We start from the raw sequence: 20,845 nt of genomic DNA, 5'->3' as shown, positions 1-20,845 counted from the left end.
GAAGAGAGAGGAATAGTTTAGTTTGAAGGTGGGCAGAGTTTGAAAGAGTTAAGTGTTTTTCACAGAGCCTGATTATAAGTGATTGACTCAGATGTGGAGTACTCTAACCCCACATCCGAGGAACAAAACATTTCCCTGTACACAGGAGAATTATGGCACATGTGTCAATATTAAAACACTGAATAAATCATGGCAAGGATGTCATTGTGAAAGTGTGTCCCAGCATGACAAACATTTATAGCTAGAACCTTTCTGTGTCAGCAAAAGCCCAAATGGTAAAATGTAATATTTGTGTTATGCACATTACTTTGAATAACTTGGCTGCTTCAGAAAAGGCTACCTGCACACTGTTTTTCATTGTTTATTTCAACAGCAAATACTTAACCTACAACTTTTTGTTCTTGACAGAGAGAAAAAACAGAAAATTAATGACATTAAAAACAACATCAAAGAAGCTATTGAGGTAAGTCTTTCGATTTCTTCTTCTGCAGGAAATCATAGGACAAAAGTTTTATGACAAAGGTTAACATAATGCACAACCTGGCCTATAGCCTGTATCATACTGCAAAGGACCAGAGTTGCCAAGCAGACATCTTTTTTAAATTGAAGTTAATCTTTCTACAGTTTAATATCCACAAGTGAAGCTATGCATGCAACTGCAATTGAAGAAGTGGGGTGCTCTCTCTTCTCTTTCTAGACAATCGTGGCTGCCATGAGCACACTAATGCCGCCATGCCAGTTAGCATGTCCAGCAAACCAGTCCAGGATAAAATACCTCACAAATTTAATGAACAGGAAGGACTACGAATTTCCCTCGGTAAGTTTCCAACTAACGTTCTTCTGATAAAAGGCTACTGGAGGAGCAGGCGTGTGTTGTTGTCTTTCATTCTTTGGTGAGGGCCTTGGAGCCTTAAGCACCGTAGCAGCAACAGCGGTTGGCATCTGCCCGTGTCTTGCTAGGCCCCATGTTGTCCCAACAAACCCTGTTGTGTTCTCTCATCTGCAGGTCCCACAAAGCCGTCAGGTTACCAAGGTAATATTCCCCATTAGCGGAGGCCCGTCTTCCTTATATGGATTACCCCACTGTTAGGACTAGGAAATAGTCTTTGAAGCCTTTGTCTGTGCTTGTGTTCTTTTTGAAATGGCCGCTAATTTAGGTTAAATACGGCATTGGGTGAATCAGATGGGAGAGTATGGAATAGCACTCTAGAGGTGAAACAGGGGACTAAGGTTTGCCAATCAGTGGCTGTGGACAGCGTTTTGGCTTGTTGGCTGGCTGGGGGGAGTACATTAGGAGGTGTGTCCCTTGGGAGGTTAGTGATTGAATCAGGGATCTCACCTGAGAGATTCACACCACCTATTAATGTTGATTGTGTGTAATGACCCTAAATGGCTCCACTGGGACCTCTCCTGTTGAAACAATAGATACTTGGAGGCATTCCCCCATGAGGCATTCCCCCATGACTAAATGGCACGCACCAGGAAGTCAGTACAGAACAACAATCTTAAGTTACTTGCATAGGTTTTATATCGGTTGATGAATTGAATTTATAGGAGTTTGTTTTTATTGCTTTGTATTAAAGTTATGAGTTGTGCAGCATTTATGTTGGTTCATATCCTTACCAAATGCTGTAGAATGTCTTCCTGAAAGAATTTCAAGAATTTAATTTGTAGGATTACTTTATGTGCCCAACCAATGACCTTATGGTCAGGGGCATTTCTTAACCATATTATATAATTGTATTTGATATTTGTGCGGCTCAGTTCCAAAGAAAGCCTTCCTGCTCTGGGGCCTTTCCTTTTATCTCAGGAAGAAAAAACAAAGATTGAACTCTGGAATGTTTGTCGTCTTGGTTGTAAACATTTAAATGTGCTGTAGGTACGATGTAAGAGCTATAATCTGAGTGTAATTCGTAAAAGTAATGCCATGGCCTTTTGTTATAGCTATTATTGAGTGAATGCTCTCTTAGGTGAATATCTGTTTTGTTTGACAGCGTGCCTACCTCTATATGTGACCATTTAGATTTTACACAGCTCTTGCTTTATTTCTGGCGCATTTCTTCTCTTCCCTGATTGGTCAATCAAATATGCGAACACTGCTTATCATTTTTCCCCAACAGGTACGTGAATCGAAAACTCCCTCCTAACGTAGAAACGTTGGGAGAGAGGTAGGGCTGGTCGATTAATCCAATTTCCATCTTGATTTCGATTTTAGTGTCAAACGATCACAAAACTAATAAAATAGATTTTTTATTTTTTACATTTGATTTGAACATTTTCTTTAAGACAACATTTCAAAGTTCTCAGTTAGAAAGTGTTTTTGGTAGGGGCATGCTGAATACATGTACATCATGTTTTCAAACTAAAAAATAATCGTTTGAATAATCGTGATTTCAATCTTGACCAAAATAATCTTGATTATGATTTTTTCCATAATCGAGCAGCCCTAGAGGGAGGTCTTTTTTCGAAACCTTGCTCCCTCCTGCTCCTTTCTGCTGTTTTTCTAAACAACCCTCAACTCTTACCTACAGCAGCTTTAAGTTGAATTCAACCACATAAGTTCAAAGCTGCTTGGCTAAAGGGATGTCAGTTGCGGAGCTGGACACGTTGACATTTTCACATTGGGATATGTATGTGACTGACAACGAGGATGAAACTTCATGTGTATTTAATTTCCGTACTTTGAGAAAAATAAGTACAGAGAACTTCAGTTGCATTACTTGCTTCCTATCAGATTGTTCTAAAAACATAGAACAGGTTGCCATTTGTAGGTGATAGGCTTTCCATTTTTATTGATTGCATTTTTTATATTAAAGGTTGTCTTTTAGGAGAAAACCCTTACAGTATCCCTTTGGTGCTCAATATATACAATGCTCTGTGTCTATCTGAAGTTCGATAGCTGGCCGGGGCGGCTCGAGCTTCACTTGGTGTGTACCACATAAAAGGCCTTTATCAAAAGTTGCTTGCAACTAGAGTGGAGTTTTATCATTTTTTGTAGCAGTAGATTGTCTGCTAGACTGTGTCTTTACCCTAAGCAATGTACACTTCTAAATGTCTGAATTCTTCAGTGTTACATTTTAGAGTATATAAAGCCTCTAGGACAAATGTCCAACTTAAATTCAGCCTTGTTGTTGAGTATCTCCAGTTAATAGTAGGCCATCTACTCCAGTCCCACTCCTGCCATGCACTGTTCTTTAGCTACCTCGCTCTAGATGGTGCTTTTCCTTACACAAGCTTTGCATTTATGCATAGTGTCATAGAATGCCATAGAATGAAATGTCCATCCTGAACCCTCCATGCAAACAATAAAGTGTGTCGAAATATCGTGACACAGTCCTATAACTGAGGATTTATCGCCATATATTACCAATCAATATGGCCTATTAGCCTTTCAGTGTGCCCCCAAATAATCCTAAACTACTGCGATGTATATAGTTGCTTCGTAGAGAAAGAAGGAGTATACTAAGTGGTATGTCTTTGACATTGCATCTTTACCTGGTCTGTTGGTCTCAAGGGCTATTCTCTCTGTTTGGAACCTTTGGTGGGTTAGTAAAGTTTGCAGTGTGAATACTATGTGTATTTTGTGTGTAAGCAAAAGGCTCTCCTGATATTGTCATTGTTGCGTCATGGCAAGTTCCTATATGCAGGCCTGTCTCATTCTGAACCTTGGATTTATGCTTTCACCGTCTCGGCCTCTTTCGTTGTCATCAAGGTTCAAGAAAATATTTTTTATTTATAATTACTTGATCATTTGTCAAATTGGTTATTTCGACTTGCTGCATTGTTGTAAACGCAATCTATTGTTTTCAAAAGAGATACCAGCATGCCAAATGTTGGTAACTGTAGTGGAGCTAAAAAAAAGATTCCCAGGAGCATAAATGTACATCTTCCATTGACTGCTTCCTTCATGTGGATAGGCCTTAATAATTAGTTAAACAAACAAATTAATTCTGTATTTTGTGATTGTTATTGGATTGCCTTGCCCTCGCTTAAATCTCCCAATGTTGTTTCTCTACCTGCTCCCTGCCTCTGGCCAAAGGCCACCCTGGAAACCCGTTGGACTGGTTCACCGTCTGCCTTCCATAGAAAGGGAGTCAAACGCATACAAATAATACTGTCCCTGTCGTGCCTTGTTCCACATTTGATTTGGTTATGGTACTAGCATTATTATTATTATTATTCTTTGTCGAAGCAGTGGTAGTAGTAGTTGTAGTTGTAGTAGTAATAGGAGTAGTAGTAGAAGTAGGAGTAGAAGTAGTAGTAGTAGAAGTAGTAGAAGAAAAAGTACAATTCCAAAATGAACAAATTTCCTTTGTGGAATTTTTCACGTGTAGTTTGAGGATCTATCCCATAATGTCAGGCCTACGAACTCTGACTTATATGGCAATGTCATGCATAAGGAAGAATATACACCCTGTTTGAAGGTTAATTTGGATATTGGTGTTTGTTGTAGTAATGAAACCATTTTGTTTTGACAAACACTTGGAGCTAAATGAGAGATGAAATAATTTGTTCCAACTTCTAAGTACCTCCTTGTTAAAGGACACAAAAACGATTGAGTTTAGAATGCTGTTTCGTGATTCCATTCGCAATACTAATCTATCTACCATCCTATTTATGGAGTAAGACCGGTTTGCCAAACTTTAAATAACGCGGTATGTGTGCAGTAGCAAGACACTCATGGCAAAGGCATGCTCTTTAAAATAAGAGAAAAAAACACAACCCTATGCAGAGTATACAGTATATTAGTTTTTACATGGCTTGAGCTTTACGGTCGACAATGGGTTATTTGTGTCTATAAACGCATTCTGTGGGACCAAGTGGAGACCAAAGGGAAGCGATTGGCCAGAGTAGTGACAGCCAAGCCTTGTGTCAGTACAAAGCTCTGCGTTTCTCTGGTGAACTCAATGAACCGCTCCTCTGTTTCCCGTCTCTATCAGGGTCCGCTCATCTGCTGCTCCTCTCTCAATAGACCACTCCAAAAAAGATCCTCTCGTCTCCAAACTGCAGACGGCAGACTCCAGTGTGAACCGCCCCCTCCCCCACCCCCTCCGGTTCCCCTACCCCTTCCCGCTCCCTCGACCCCACCTATGGCCACCATCAACACCACTACATTAATAACAACTCTCCCCTCCTCATCCACCACACACTCACGCACGCATGCATGCACGCACTCACGCACGCACACAAACACACCCACACGACCACACACACACACACACACACACACACACACACACACACACACACACACACACACACACACACACACACACACACACACACACACACACACAGACACGCACACATACACACACACGCACACACACACACAGACACACTCAAACACACACACACACACACACAAACACACACACACACACACACACACACACACACACACACACACACAGAAACTTCCATAACAACCCTGCCTGTTGCCCGTATCTAACTCTGGGCTAATATAGAGTGGTTGCGTCCGTATATGTGACGCAGTAGAGGGTAATACTGACAATGTCGTCAATACAAGTCTTTCGGCTGGACTGGTGTCGTCATGAACCATGAACACCTGCAGCACAGCTCGGTTCCCTTAGTTTGGATGTTGTTGTATTTGATTTATTTATTAATAAATGGCATTCAGTGGAACTATGATCTCATCTTACTTCCCCTGCTGTATGACATATTTCCAAGCTAAAATATTATTTTGCCCAGGGCTAAACGTCTGTTGACACCATTTGATTGGGCTGTGTGTGAAACTCACTCAATTTACAACACGGGTAAATTTTTTGATACGGATATAAAGTGGGTGGGAACTGAGACTGAACTGTAATTTTTGGTGCAACTCTGTTAACATAAGAGGGCTGTTAGGAATTGATCTGTATCATCCAGCCATAAAGTCGCCTGATCAAACACACCACTAGTGTGTAGGTAGGTGCTGTCCACTTATATAGTTACCACACTTGGATGATCTGGTAATGATGACAAAATGCGGTTCAGATTGGTTGATATGAGATTTGATGGATGACATTTTTTTTCTAATTTGATCTGATCTGAACTGTCAATTAAATTCACTCTACCAGCTGTATTGACATCATCACCCCATGACTATGTTAATTATGGTATACTTAACTGGTGCCACAAGATCTAATGCTATTGTTTTTTACAGGATTACATTATTGTTACTTTTCTTGACAGGATTAGGATTCACTTGGAGGCAGTGAATGGACTGGGTAATTGTGTAACTCGGTTTCACGTTGTCCTTTGATCAATTAGCTTAATCAATGATTGGCTTTGGAATCACATGCTGATTTGATCATCTGGGATTATTGCTACTTGAATGCACAACAGTAGTGAGGTACTGTCAGAAATTGAGGTGTATTCCCCCGAGGAGTGTGGACCACCAATATTTAATCCTTTCCATTGGCAACATACCATGTTGCTTATAAGGTGTGTGAGCTCCCTCAGCCTGCGGGGCGTTCTTCTGGTGTATTCCGTTTCAACGCTTGTTTTCCCGTGAGCATGGGATTGGAAGTTGATCCCAAAGTCTCTGTGATTTCTCCCTCCAGGAGTTCTACGAACACACCCGGATCCTCTGGGAGGACCACGGGGTCCGTGCCTGCTGGGAGAGATCCAACGAGTACCAGCTCATCGACTGTGCACAGTAGTAAGTCACACGTACACACACCAATAGACGAGCTGACACGCACACGCTCACAGAAACAAGCACACACACGTGTATATATATATATATATATATATATATATATATATATATATATACTGTATATATACTGTATATATATATATAAAAACACACACATACACACATATTTATATATATATATATATATAAACAAAAGCACACATGCAAACACACACATATATATATATATATATATATATATATACATATAAATATGAACATTAACCAACACACAGACACACACACACACACACACACACACACACGTATATCTTTAAACACACACACACAAACTGAATGAAGAAAACAAGCGTTGGTTTTAGGGATCAGTCACACATACACTTCTCGCAGGCACATTAGAATCACAATTTTTCCATGTGACTCAGTTTCTATCTTGTTAATGTAGGCTGTACACACACACACACACACACCCACACACACTCTTCAGCTTTCGTATCGGTTGTTTGGGTGTTTTAGACACTGGTTTATGTACACAGGTCAAATGATTTAGGGTTTGTGAAGGTACAATGCTAGTTGACCATGATAACGGGAGTCTGTTTGCCCCCTTTTGGGCACATTAGTAGCTATCGTTATAGATAAGAGTTGCTACTTTCCCCTGAGTGTTACAAGAGTCTGAGTCTGTGACTGCTGCTCTCTGTTGATCATTACTCGTCCAATTGTGACCTATGCATGTAATAGCAGACAGAGGCTGCTCTTTATTTGGTGATCCTTTTCAATTTGTCCCTGTTGTCCCCTGCTGTTTATAACCGACCCATTGCAAGTGTGTTTCATGTGTATGGAAATTAATGGGGAATGCTAATCACTTTACAAATCCTGGAGCAGAGATAACCCGCCATGTAACCATGTGTGTGTGTGTGTGTGCGTGTGTGTGTGTGTGTGTGTGTGTGTGTGTGTGTGTGTGTGTGTGTGTGTGTGTGTGTGTGTGTGTGTGTGTGTGTGTGTGTGTGTGTGTGTGTGTGTGTGTGTGTGTGTGTGTGTGTGTGGGAGAGGAGCAGGGGGGGGGGGGGGGGGTGATAGTTTAGCACTCTGTTCCGATGTGATTAGGATGGTCTACCTCTTCTCTCAACCCTCCTGGGCTTACAGGCTGGTTACAGCCTGGTTACAGACTGGGTACATACTGGTTGCAGGCATGAGAAAGGGTGAAAAAGGAAGACACACAATCGGAGAGAGCGGGTCTTCCCTAACCACATAAAGCACTTAAGTACATGCAAAATATGCAAGTGCACACACATAAATCACAGGTACATACACAAAACTTGCTTGTGCGTGCACATAAAGCACTCCCACACATACTATTTGCCTTCAATACAAAACTCTTGCTCGCACACATAGTTACACATAGTTACGCACAACACAAAACAATTGCCAGCACAAATACTACTTGCACAAAAAACAAAACTCTTGCTCGCAAACATTCTACTTGTGTGTGATACAAAACTCTACTGCTGCACACAAGATGCAATACTCTTTGCGGGAGGAGGGGGGGTGAACAAGGTGATAGGGGAGAGCAAGGCTAGACATGTCATCATAACCGGAGGACAGTTTAATTATTAATTTTGATGATATCAATTTTGTTCATATGTTGTTAATGTGAGTTTTTCTTATCCAAGCCAAATATTTTTCCTTGGTAATTGTGTATTCCCTCTGCAGGTATATAATGTAATAGACTACCCACTGAATGCATAAATGGGAGGACTGTTGCAGAAATCTTATTCTGACTGTGCATCCATGAGCCATTCCTGCAGTCGTTATCGGACCCTGTGGTTAAGGGAGCCATCGTTCGCCACCACTTTTCTTTACAGCCCTCTTATGCAAAAAGTCCACCCAACTCTCCATTGATTCTTTGATTTATATCTGAACAAAGTGTATATTAAATTACATTTTTGATGTATTAAAGATTTGATCAGAAGTTTGATGGGCTTGTTATAAACGGGGGTGGCAAACGGTGACTCCCTCGACCGCGGAGTCAGGTGCCGGTACCGGCTCTACTTGATCAATACCGGTAACTGACCAGTCACATCGAGGGCGGCCTCCTTGCTGGAGTTCTTTCATAATTACAATAAGGTTTAGGTAGCGGCCGAAGTCTGTCGTACGGAACGGTCCTCTCATTTCCGCAATGAGAGGACTACCGCTCCCACTGTGCAGTGACTCTACTCGACAGAATTACCAAGCCCAAATATTTTGCAATATATAAACACACTCCCCCCAAGAGATCTTTTATCATGCAGAACGTGTGTGCACAAGTACAACGTGTGTGCGCAAGAGCTTTAAATTAAGGTTTTGTATCGGGCGCAAAAAGTGTGTGCTGTGCTCGCTAGAGTTTTTTATCCTCGGCAACTAGCATATGTGCATGCATACTGTGCTTGTGTGTGTGTTTATATTGCGTGGATCCACCCCAACTGGACTAAAGACGGGAGAGCCTATCCGTGCAGGATGTAAAGACGAAATCTCTTCAGTCATGATGGAGCCAATATTACATTTAGCTGTGTGCTCTGTCGGTCTATGTCAGATACAATATATTAAATAATACCAAATACAGTATATTGTTGATCAAATTGTAAAACATATAGGCCCAATACTAACTGCAATTTTGTGCTGTTTGTGTGCTGTGTCCGAGCCGTGTCCGATGCACACAGAGTAGGGCTCTCAACAGCCTGAATTATCTAAGGGTTAAATTGTTAATTTCCTTATTGGCCTCATTATTATATCCCACCTTAACTCCTGTTTAACAATGTCAGCCTTTCCCTTTGTAGCACCTCAAACAAGAAATACTACAGCTGTTCTTTCTGGGGCCTCACATTTAAACTTGGCAGGCCTAACAGACAACATTGGGTGACTGAAAGTTCTGATCGTTACTGATATGTGACCTAGTACATATTAATCATTTCAATGCAAGATGCATTTTGGGATTACACTAATGTCCATCAGTCTAACGTCTAAATTAGCCTCAATTGTCAAAATGAAATAAGTGAGGCTCGAAAATGAGTTGCAAATAAAAGAAGATAATGATACTTCAGCACGGCACTCGCAAATAAAAGATAATAAATACAAATAGTATTCAAGCACACTGCCCCGTGCCACACCAGGCCCCACCCTGCCTGTATGCAGATGCAGGCGGATCTGGGTCGGGGATGTCCTCCTCGCGGGGCTGGCCCTCAGGTGTCTACCATCCCGGGGCTGGTAGTCTTGCGGTAGTACTGCTCTTGCCCGTTTTAGCACCCGTACGGATGGGTTACGACGGTTTTGCATGTGCACTGTGCCCCAGTGCTTTATGTGCACTCGCGTGCATGTGTTGTGAGCACACGCTTCAAGTGTTTCAATGATACAGTCCTAAAGGGCCTCACATCTGTCCCTGCGTTGCGGGGTCTGTCAGCCCTTTGTCCCCTAGCCTCCCTCTTTCCCTCTCCTTCGGCTCTCCTTCCTCACCCTCAATACTGTACACTTCGCTCCTCTCTCTCTCTCTCTCTCTCTCTCTCTCTCTCTCTCTCTCTCTCTCTCTCTCTCTCTCTCTCTCTCTCTCTCTCTCTCTCTCTCTCTCCATCCCACTCTCCTATTGTCCTCTTCTTTTCACCTCCTCCCCTGCTCACCCAGCCAGCAGCTACAGTGTTATGGGTCAGATCCTGCTGGAGCTGGGCGGCCTGTCCGGAAGTACCCCCCACTTCTCTCTCTCTCTCTCTCTCTCTCTCTCTCTCTCTCTCTCTCTCTCTCTCTCTCTCTCTCTCTCTCTCTCTCTCTCTCTCTCTCTCTCTCTCTCTCTCTCTGTGCTTATGTAAACGGAGAGCAGAGAAACAGAGCGATGGGTTGGGGTGGTGGTAGTGGTGGGATGTATGTGTATAGGGCGGGGGGGGGCAGGTTCTATTTCTAAACCAAGCAAGCTGCATAGGGAGAATGAATGAGCAAGCGATTTGGGGAGGGGAAGGGTGGGAGGAGGATGTATAACTAGCATTATTGATAAGAGTTGTTAGCATTAGCTGAACATGTCATCTTGAATCAGCAAGGGGAAAGTCCCGCTTTCCCCCCCACCTCCCATTTTTCCATCATCGGTTGCGTACTATGATGTGAAGAGGGCCGGGGTAGAGATGGGTTTGACGCGCTCATCGCATGGTGCTGTCGTGATGTGACGAGAGGCAGGCGCCGTGACTGTGGGTCTGCTCCGTCACGGCCATGTTTGCTCTTCACTTCTGATGATGTTTTACATAGCACTTCCTGGTGCCTTTTTATGGCCGCTGACGGCTGTTTGCAGAGGATGTTTTTGTCCTTGGTGACGCGTGGACGTGTCATGTTCCACTGAGAGGCCGACTTCAGCTGTGGACATGAAAACGTCCAAACTGCGTAGCTATTTTTCCCGCTGATGTTTGGAGACAACAAATGTGTTAGTTGGGCATGAGAAGGCCCTGTCACGTCGGTTTTCATAAACCCGAAAAACATGCTCATTTTTGCGTATGATTGCCTTATAACAAATTTTCCAGACCTCTACTACAACTCTTTCTAGTACAGCAAAACTAGAAAAAGCTTTTTTTAAGTATTTGCAGTTGCGAAATGTTGTTTGACGTTTATTGTTGACCTATAAAAAGTAAAAACTATTGCCATGTTCCAGTATAAGTATTGCAATCAGAAACGCTGGACTTTGTAATGCACAAAACAGTATTTATTTTATATATTGGTCCAGCTATCACATTTCATCTTCATGCTCCGCTGCAGCTTTGTTGGGTTGCTGAGCCAATCACATTTAGGCCAAATCCTCTCTCTGAAATGTTGTCCAATGAGTCTTAACAATGTGCCATGGTTGGTGTTACTTTAAGCCATCCCCATTGTTGTGTACAGTTTATATACGCTTCAAGGAACAGTGAATATGAACATCGGTCAGGGCTGACCTTACGTGATCTAGCGCTAACCATCGGTTGCTGATGATTTATTTAAATGTAAGGTTTCTGGTGCCGTTGGGAGCCCATTCAGGCCTAGGGCGGTGCCTCATGCAGTACTGTACACAGGTCCACACTCCTTCACCTCATCGCTCAATGAGACTCACAAAATGTCACCATTATTAAGTATCAATGGCGACAGGCCTTTACCTGCCTGTCATCATTGATACTTATTTGTTATTAGCAGGGATGAATTTATTGGGTAATTCCATTTGTTGTTACAAAAGACTGTGTTATTATAAAGTGAGACCTTGTTGAGCAAGGTCGTTGTTATAAACTGGTTTATCCTCTCATCTGGGAAGGAGCGTGTTGGCTACTTTAGTTCCTCAATCCTACAACTGAACTTGTAATGTAAGCCTCGATACTAGACTACGCACCTATATATAACTGTTGTTTACTTTGCTGTGTGGGTATTTTCATTTGTGTCGCAGGGGATTTTAATTGAATGATACAACGTTTATTCAGCTAGAGTCACCCTAACACACAACACTTTTCTTCACTTCTCCATTTTTTCACTTACTTTCGAGTTATGCCAATTTCTCTTTCACTCTTACTTCTCTCTCTACCTATCTATATCTCTGTCTGTCTGTATGTCTGTGTGTCTGTGTCTGTCTCTCTCTCTCTCTCTCTCTCTCTCTCTCTCTCTGTCTGTGTGTGTGTTTGATGTACAGGCGTTTCTGCAGATACAGAAAATGTCTGGGACTGAGTCTCTGACTCATCGCTCTGGAGGGAGGGAGCGAAGGCATGAGAAGGATACCAAGGGATGAAAAGAAAGGGAGATGGGTTTTGGGGTGGAGGGGAAGTGAGCACAGGTCAGATTGAGTGGACACCTTGATTATTCCCCCCGCAAATGTACAGTTGCAAGCAAGAAAGATCTCCTCACTAAAAGTATATTGGCCTCAATGAAAATATGCCAACTCCTTCTCTCGTTCTGTCTTTCACTCGTTTAGATTTTGCACGTTCGGTCTTTCTTTGTTTCTTTCGTTCTTACTCCTGTCCACCATCCTGCCTACTCTATTCACTGTATTTCTATTCCCTCTCTTCCTAACCCTCCCTCCCCCCTCCCCCCTCCCCTCCAACCCCCTCCCTTCCTCCCTCCCTCCCTCCTTCCCTCCTTACCTCCCTCCCTCCCTCCCTATCATTCTTCTGTTCTTTCAGTCTTTCTCTGTCTGTCTCTCCCTCTCTCTGGCCTCACTCCAGTCACACAAGATTTGGAGCTGATTGTCTATTTATAGCGCCTGTGGTTCTGTCGCCATGACAACCAAGCTGGAGGCCAGGGCGCCAGGGAGCTATTTTTGGAGCAGCGCTGTAATGTCAGACACAGCCTCCTCTCTCTTTTCTTTTCCTCTCTCTCTCTCTCTCTCTCTCTCTCTCTCTCTCTCTCTCTCTCTCTCTCTCTCTCTCTCTCTCTCTCTCTCTCTCTCGCTGTATCTCTCGCTGTATCTCTTTCTCTCCCTCCCCTCTCTCTCTCTATCCCCCCCCCTCTCTCTCTCTCTCCCTCCCCTCTCTCTCTCTCTATCCCCCCCCCCTCTCTCTCTCTCTCGCTGTATCTCTCTCTCTCTCCCCCTCCCTCTCTATCGCTGCTGGATGTGTATTGTGTGCAGGCCTGTGTGTTTGATCAAGGATCGGCTGGTGAAGGGTTGGCTTGGTAGGACTGCGAGGCGAAAACATTTACATACATAGAGGCAGTGACCCCTGTTGAATGTTGTTATTGTTGTTGTTTTAAACCGGTTTGATCATCGGATTCTACTGTGAGAAAAACAGGAATCTAGGTTGTTTTCACATCTTTCGGGATTGTAGGATTTATTTATTTTTTCGACAATTAAAACAATTCCAAAATAGTGCTGCCGTTGTTTAACCATAAGAACTGTGAAAATAAATTTAATAATTTTCTAATTCAGTTTAAAGAAACGTAACTTTTTCGTTGAGGACTTTTACTTCTATATTTTATGATTGAGTAATTTGACTTGCGTTAACAGAAAAAGTAGAATATGAGATGAGTTAGAACGATACACAATAAGTACAATTTGATGCAAAAGAAGTACAATAAAGACAGATAATAATAAGCAAAAGCAAATGTTGATCTTCAATTCAAACAAAACAAGCCAGATGGGAAATAATTGTCACGTATTCAGACTTTTCTTTGAGGGCCATAATCGCGCGGCCGTGAGTGTGTTTGTGTGTGTGTGTGTTTGTGTGTGTGTGTGTGTGTGTGTGTGTGTGTGTGTGTGTGTGTGTGTGTGTGTGTGTGTGTGTGTGTGTGTGTGTGTGTGTGTGTGTGTGTGTGTATATGTGTGTGTGTGTGTGTGTGTGTGTGTGGGGGGGACATGAGTTAGTGTCGCTAGTTGATCAGTGGAGCCGCTTGGATTCTGTACAAAGAGGTGCAGATGTTTTGGGTGTTTTTTTGCGGGTTTGTATGTATTTCTCACACTGAGGAAATTACTTAAACACTTAAGGAGAAAGAAATTTTTAAGGCACAAAGTTTACCACATTAGTTATTTAAGTAGTCAAATGAATCTGGTTAAAGTTGTCACTTGCTTTATTATGTAAAGTGTCTTCGGCAATTATTTATAAAACAAGTTTTAAAATTATTTAAACTCGTTCAGTAAATATGACATAGTTTGTTATAGCAAACTGCAGCTCCAGTTGCCAGTTTTTTGCAACAAATCGATAAGCTTAAAACTGTAAAAATTCAAAAAAAAAAATCCAATTGGGTTATTTAATAAACAAACTGTTAAAATAATAATTCAACAATCATAACATCTAAAATACTCTACAAACCTATAAAGACATTAGTATTTTTATTGTATTGCATTGTTGTGGATATCTACCAGCCTGTCCTCAGTTTCAATGGGCCTGCAAGGCTGTAACAGGAGGGCAGCATCCATATGAGTTTGAACTGCTTTGTCGGCACACAGGGCTTTCAGCGACACCCAAGCCCCTTCTAGTGGGCTGGATCCTGATCAGATCGCTTGGAGAGGGGGAATTTCTTTCTGTAACTAAAACATAACATCTTACGGATTGGCTCGCACAATATTCAGAGTGTTTGTTGTTGTTGTAGAGGTTGGTGGGGCAGTGTGTCATCGGTTGTTTACAGTTTTGTTTTTAGAGAGCAAAATGAAATGTGTTGCTTGATATGGGAACACAACAGATATTTTCAGCGTGAGCTACAAGTTGAAGTGCTTCCATACTTTAGCCATGAATACAGGGATGTTGTATTTATATATATTTTCTTTTATTGAAGTACGTGGAAAGTTTCTTAAAAATGTTTTGATTGGCAATTAATTTTGCCAATCTCAAACTGCTCCATTGGATTATCTATATAACTATTATAGATTTAGTTTTGTGTTTAGCAAATAGTATTTGTGTGTGTGTGTGTGTGTGTGTGTGTGTGTGTGTGTGTGTGTGTGTGTGTGTGTGTGTGTGTGTGTGTGTGTGTGTGTGTGTAACCATAGTTAACTTTTTATTGCCCAAACTTACCCTTTCAATCCTTATAATAATCTTCAAAGATGGTTAAACGCAACACAATTATCCTAAAAAAAAAAAAACATTAAAAGGACAGGGTATATACCCTTTAAATAAATACTAGGCTATTTTTAACAACCAGTGGAGTGCTCCGCATGTATTTTGAGGTTTTGAATCAAGCCCTTTGCTACCTCAGAATAACCCTGCCCTGCAATGCTTGACAGTCCTGTGTGTTCCGTTACTGGGCCAGCCATTTCTTTGGTTCAACTCGGTAGTCACGGTTATTATTGGCACCTCTGCTATTAATAGGAAGAAGTGGCTAAAAATTGAGCAGTGTATTTGTGCTCTGGTCTGTCGGTGCCTCCGACCAGAGCTGAAGATAAACACAGGCTGAGCTGTATTCTGCTCCCTGGGGTAGCAGCCATGTCACCTATTATACACCGCTCCCTCACGTTATATGCCCAATTCAAAATCACTCTGTTTTTTAAATCAGTATATTTCTGTGATTTTGGAAATGGTTTCACACGCTGTGTTTAAGCAAGGAAGAGTACAGATAGGGCATTTGATGTCTAACAAGCTAACCGTGTGTTTGTGTGTGTGTGCGTCTGCGCGCATGGTGAGCATGCGGTAGCATTGCGATTGGGTAGAATAGTCAATAGTGTATCTTAGTTAGGCTTAGCTTAGCCACCCAGCCTACTTGGGTAGACTTACTTTGGCACAGCAAAAAAAGGCATTGATGCTTCCCAAAGTTGTTTGTCTGTATTTATTTCTGCCTCAAATCTTCTCTATGCCTCTCCCTTTGTTTTCTCCTCTTTTTACATTATTTTCGTGACATTCTCTTCTCCTCTGTCTAAATCTGTCTCTGGTCCGTCCAGTGGGTCTTTCGACCAGGGCTTTGCTCCCCCTCTTCCTCCTGTGTTCGCCGCTGGCTTCCTGCAACCCCCCTGTCACATTTCACCCCTACCTGCCACATTCCTGGTCGTCTCAGAGGGGGCGGCATACCTCCGCTCCCCCAAGAGGCAGCTGCTAGACCGGCCTGCATCTTTCCCCGGCAACTGTACCGAAACAAAAGGCAGACGCAATTAGTCAGAAACGGGGTAGGCTAGTGAGTAATGATGCGAAGCGGGAGATTACCAGCACAGCGGCGATGAGCAAATCCTTTTTAGGATGGATTTGGATCGTCGTCGTTAGCATTAGCAGCTTAAGCGGTTACAAGTGAATTGTCACTTAGTGTGGCTTACTGATTTTGCTGGACACTAATTAGGTGGCTTGGACATTGACAATAATAATAAAATAACATAATTTCTTCGCTTTGGTGCATGTTTGCACCGAAGGGAAGAGTCTGAACCACAGCAGCAGAGCGGCTGCGCTCGAGCCTGTACTGAGGCGCTGGACTGGAGTCGCACCGACAAACATGGCTCCCCCAACTAACGCCTTTGTTTAACTCCTTCCTCGTTCCCATGTCAATGTGGAAACTCTGCTGTTGTTCTGACGCTATGGGGCCGTTTGTATCTGAAAGGACAGGACAACTGGTTTGAATGTTTCCAAACCACTGTGTATTTTAAGTCTGCGTGTGCAGGCGTGCACGCTAGTGTGTGTCGGTGAGTGACTAAACGATGTGTGTGAGAAAAAGAGTGCCGGCACCATCAAGCCAGCTGTCCAGGCCAAAGGGCCCTCACACGGGGTCCGTGTGGGAGTGTACCACAGAAGGGCCCGCATACGGGTCCCTGTTGTAGTGCCCCCTGGGAGGGTACCGCAGGAGGGCCCTCACACCGGGTCCCTGTGGGAGTGTAGCGATGGGGGGCCCGCACACGGGATCCGTGTTGGACAGTACCGTAAGAGCCCGCACACAGGGTCCGTGTGGGAGTGCAGCGATGGAGGGCCTCCACACGGGGTCTGTGTTAGGGTGTACCATAAGAGAGTCTGCATACAGGGTCCGTGTGGGAGTGCAGCGATGGAGGGCCTCCACACGGGGTCTGTGTTAGGGTGTACCATAAGAGAGTCTGCATACAGGGTCCGTGTGGGAGTGCAGCGATGGAGGGCCTCCACACGGGGTCTGTGTTAGGGTGTACCATAAGAGAGTCTGCATACAGGGTCCGTGTGGGAGTGCAGCGATGGAGGGCCTTCACACGGGGTCTGTGTTAGGGTGTACCATAAGAGAGTCTGCATACAGGGTCCGTGTGGGAGTGCAGCGATGGAGGGCCTCCACACAGGGTGCGTGTTGGAGCGTACCACGGAAGGGCACGCACACTGCAGGAAGGCTGCAGATACTGGGACCAGAGCAGTACTCTGCCCCTCTCTCGCAGCACATTTCTCAGGGACAATTAGCTCCCAGATATCCGTTAATACCGTCGGTCACTCTCATAGTTCAGGACAATAGCTTTTGATGCTTTGAAACACACTGAAAGCAAAGTAAGGAAGGTTTTTCTTGTTTAAGTGGGAACAATTCAAAATAATTCTTGTTCCCTCGTTCCGTTCCTTGTTTTTAAACGTTTTACTAGATTTACAAGATTTTCAATAATTGATTTGTGGTGAATGTCATTGTGCTTGCAAAGCATGCGCTATAGAGCTTGCACAAGTAGGTATTATGCAGCATACTGAATATAGTGCAGCACACACACAGACACGCATACAAACACATACACACACACACACACACACACACACACACACACACACACACACACACACACACACACACACACACACACACACACACACACACACACACACACACACACACACATACCAGTGCACCTCATCTTAACATGGGCACAAACTGTGATTTTAAAACCATATAAGCTCTTTGTGCTTTTTAAGATGAAAGGTTTATTTAGTCTTATTCAGCCATCGTATGTTGAGATCTCTTAACTACATGCTTGTTTTTAATAGAATAAAATATATGATCATTGTTGTTATCATTATTATTAAAAAGGAAACACACACACACACACACACACACACACACACACACACACACACACTGACACACACACCTCCTCGTCATAGCGCATAAACTACTACAGCAGCTTCATTGACTAGCCTGCTCTGGGTTGACAGAGCAATCTGCCTGCTGGTGACTCAGACTGCTCTCCTCCCAGCGCTCAGCTGAGCACATGCCCTCTGCTGGCCTTTCAAGGAACACGTTCTTGTTTTTACATCTTTATCTTGCTCAGTTTCTTTTGACTGCATTGTAACTGTCTATTTGTGATTGTGTGTGTGCATTTGGGTTATAACTTTTTGATCATTTTCAAATGAAAATTAATCAGTGTATTATAAAGTAGGCAGTTATAGACGTACACATCACAACTGTTGGACTTTCACAGTGAATAATTAACTCATAGACGACGTCCAATTTAAAGATGACAACCAAAAGCGGGAAATATTTTTGTCCTGTTTACAATTATTGAACAATAATTATTTTCTGTCCAGGTAATGGTGTATTTGTTTTCTTTACATCATCTGGCTCTCTGTTGCTTAAAACTTTACCAATATTTTACCTTTATTCAACGTTTTATAGGAAAGCTTGAGATGAAGGGGCAAAAAAAGAACATTGTTTTGTTTGGTTGTTTCAATGGGGGTTTGACAACATTTTAGCTACTATTGTGCTACAGGTTTTAAGTATCTATGACTAATTTGTATTGTATGTGGAGTATACTGTATGGTTAACTCACAAAGTAGCATTGAAGTTAAAAAAAATAGATCTGGAAAATGTATAGCTGCAAATGTTCATCGTTGTTTGCCATGATATTCTGTAACCTTTTCTTCTGGTCTTTGTCTTTTGTAGCTTCTTAGACCGAATCGATATCGTCCGGCAAAGTGATTATACACCAAGTGATCAGGTAAGATATCTACAGACACAAACATACACAATAGGGATGCACCGAAATGAAAATTCTTGGCCGAAACCGAAACCGAATATACTGAAACAGTTGGCCGAAGGCCGAAACCGAATACCGAATGTGGCTTTTAATGTTTTTCATTCATTTTGCTTTAATTTTTCACCATTGCATAAATCAAACAATTAAATGTCCTTTATAAACTTTTTTGTCTTGCTTTTCTATAAAAAAAATCAATTACAAATTTGATACCAAATATTTATTTAATACTGAACGTTTTTCTAACATTCCAGCAGACATTATAGCAAGAATTTAAGAACAATGTACCTTTAAATAAATGAGTAAATTTTTTTATTTATTTTTTTATTAAAAATGTTCGGTGTATTATGTTTGGCCTTTTTACTCCTTCGGCTGAAACCGAACATTATGTTTTGGGCCATTTTCGACCGAACGGTGGCCGAATATTCGGTGCATACCTAATACACAAACAAACAAACAAAACAACTACACACAGACACACACACACACACACACACACACACACACACACACACACACACACACACACACACACACACACACACACACACACACACACACACATACACATACACATACACACACACACACACACACACACACACACACACACACACACACACACACACACACATTGTAGAAGCTTATGTTATGTAGCTGCACAGAATGCCACATTTCTGAAGTCAATAATGATATAATCCTCTTCCTTTAGCTCTCATCATTTATTCATTTATTTGTATGATAAATATTGCTTGATTCCTCATTTTTTAACATGTAGCCTCATGTTGTGAATCCACCATAGTGTTTGCATCGTTCAACTCTCAAGACCCCCATTTCTCTCCTTCTCCTTCAGGACTTACTGAGATGCAGAGTGCTGACGTCTGGGATCTTCGAGACAACCTTCCAAATAGACAAAGTCAACTTCCAGTGGGTTCTCGTCTTGACTTATGTTTTGATTTAGCAATGCTTTTTGGCGGGACGTAGGGTGTGATGAGCTGGAACACAGATGACTATAGATAATGAATTTGTTCTTCCCATACTGAGATGTGTATGGATATCTTAATGAATTGTAGCTCTCTTCAAAAATATGTAAGAATGAAGGTCATGTCATTCGTTAGAAGATGTGTTTTTTGCAATTAATCGTAGGTGAGATGTTCATTATGTTGTTAAATGAATGACGGATTCTCTATTGTGTCTAGTGCTGTCACTTTATTTGTTGCAACCTGTTTTCCGCTCAACAGCATGTTTGACGTGGGAGGACAGAGGGATGAGCGCCGAAAATGGATCCAGTGTTTTAACGGTAAGGCCTAGTTGGCCCCGGACCACCCCAGCTGATGTTTATATCGATACATCAACATTCACCTTCTCATTTCTTCTAAAGAGTAAATGTTAAGGCCAGGCCATCACTCGCAATGGGGGTTATAAAATATTTCCTTGTGCGTGTCTGTGTGTGTGTGCGTGTCTGTGTTTGTCGGCGTGTCTGTGAGAAACAGATGTGACGGCCATTATCTTTGTGGTGGCCAGTAGCAGTTACAACATGGTGATCAGAGAAGACAATCATACAAACAGGCTGCAAGAGGCCCTCAATCTCTTCAAGAACATCTGGAACAATAGGTAAGTCGTTTAGAAGACAAGTCCTCCCGCTTCCTGGAGTGACATCATCACACGCGGATCCTATCATCGTTGAAAATGTTTTTGTTCAGTGGTTATGTTTTGCCAGACTATATAAATGGGTCAAATAAAAAGTACAAACACGTCTTTTATTCATGATGTTATGCATGGTTAGAAATACAATTTGCTTTTGAAAAGTATAAAAATGTGCGAATCAGAATAAAAAGCCCAAAGATTTTCCAGAT

The 20,845-nt window shown here is 42.4% G+C and overlaps 1 protein-coding gene across 2 annotated transcripts in view; it reads left to right on the top strand.

Annotated features, from left to right (window-relative positions):
* The window catches only part of gnas (GNAS complex locus), a 28,148-nt gene that overhangs the window by 3,882 nt on the left and 3,421 nt on the right, over window positions 1-20,845 (top strand). Inside the window, exons 3-10 of one of the 2 annotated variants that reach the window (XM_060070341.1) lie at window positions 409-463; window positions 698-817; window positions 1,007-1,033; window positions 6,567-6,664; window positions 18,899-18,953; window positions 19,843-19,916; window positions 20,231-20,289; window positions 20,483-20,603. In XM_060070341.1, the coding sequence (XP_059926324.1) occupies window positions 409-463; window positions 698-817; window positions 1,007-1,033; window positions 6,567-6,664; window positions 18,899-18,953; window positions 19,843-19,916; window positions 20,231-20,289; window positions 20,483-20,603 (609 nt within the window). The remainder of the gene's footprint in view (window positions 1-408; window positions 464-697; window positions 818-1,006; window positions 1,034-6,566; window positions 6,665-18,898; window positions 18,954-19,842; window positions 19,917-20,230; window positions 20,290-20,482; window positions 20,604-20,845) is intronic. The other variant, XM_060070342.1, reaches the window with a different exon arrangement.

This window comes from Gadus macrocephalus, chromosome 13 (assembly GCF_031168955.1).
Source record: "Gadus macrocephalus chromosome 13, ASM3116895v1".
In the NCBI taxonomy this organism is placed as follows: domain Eukaryota; kingdom Metazoa; phylum Chordata; class Actinopteri; order Gadiformes; family Gadidae; genus Gadus; species Gadus macrocephalus.
This window is presented reverse-complemented; position numbering and strand designations above follow the sequence as displayed.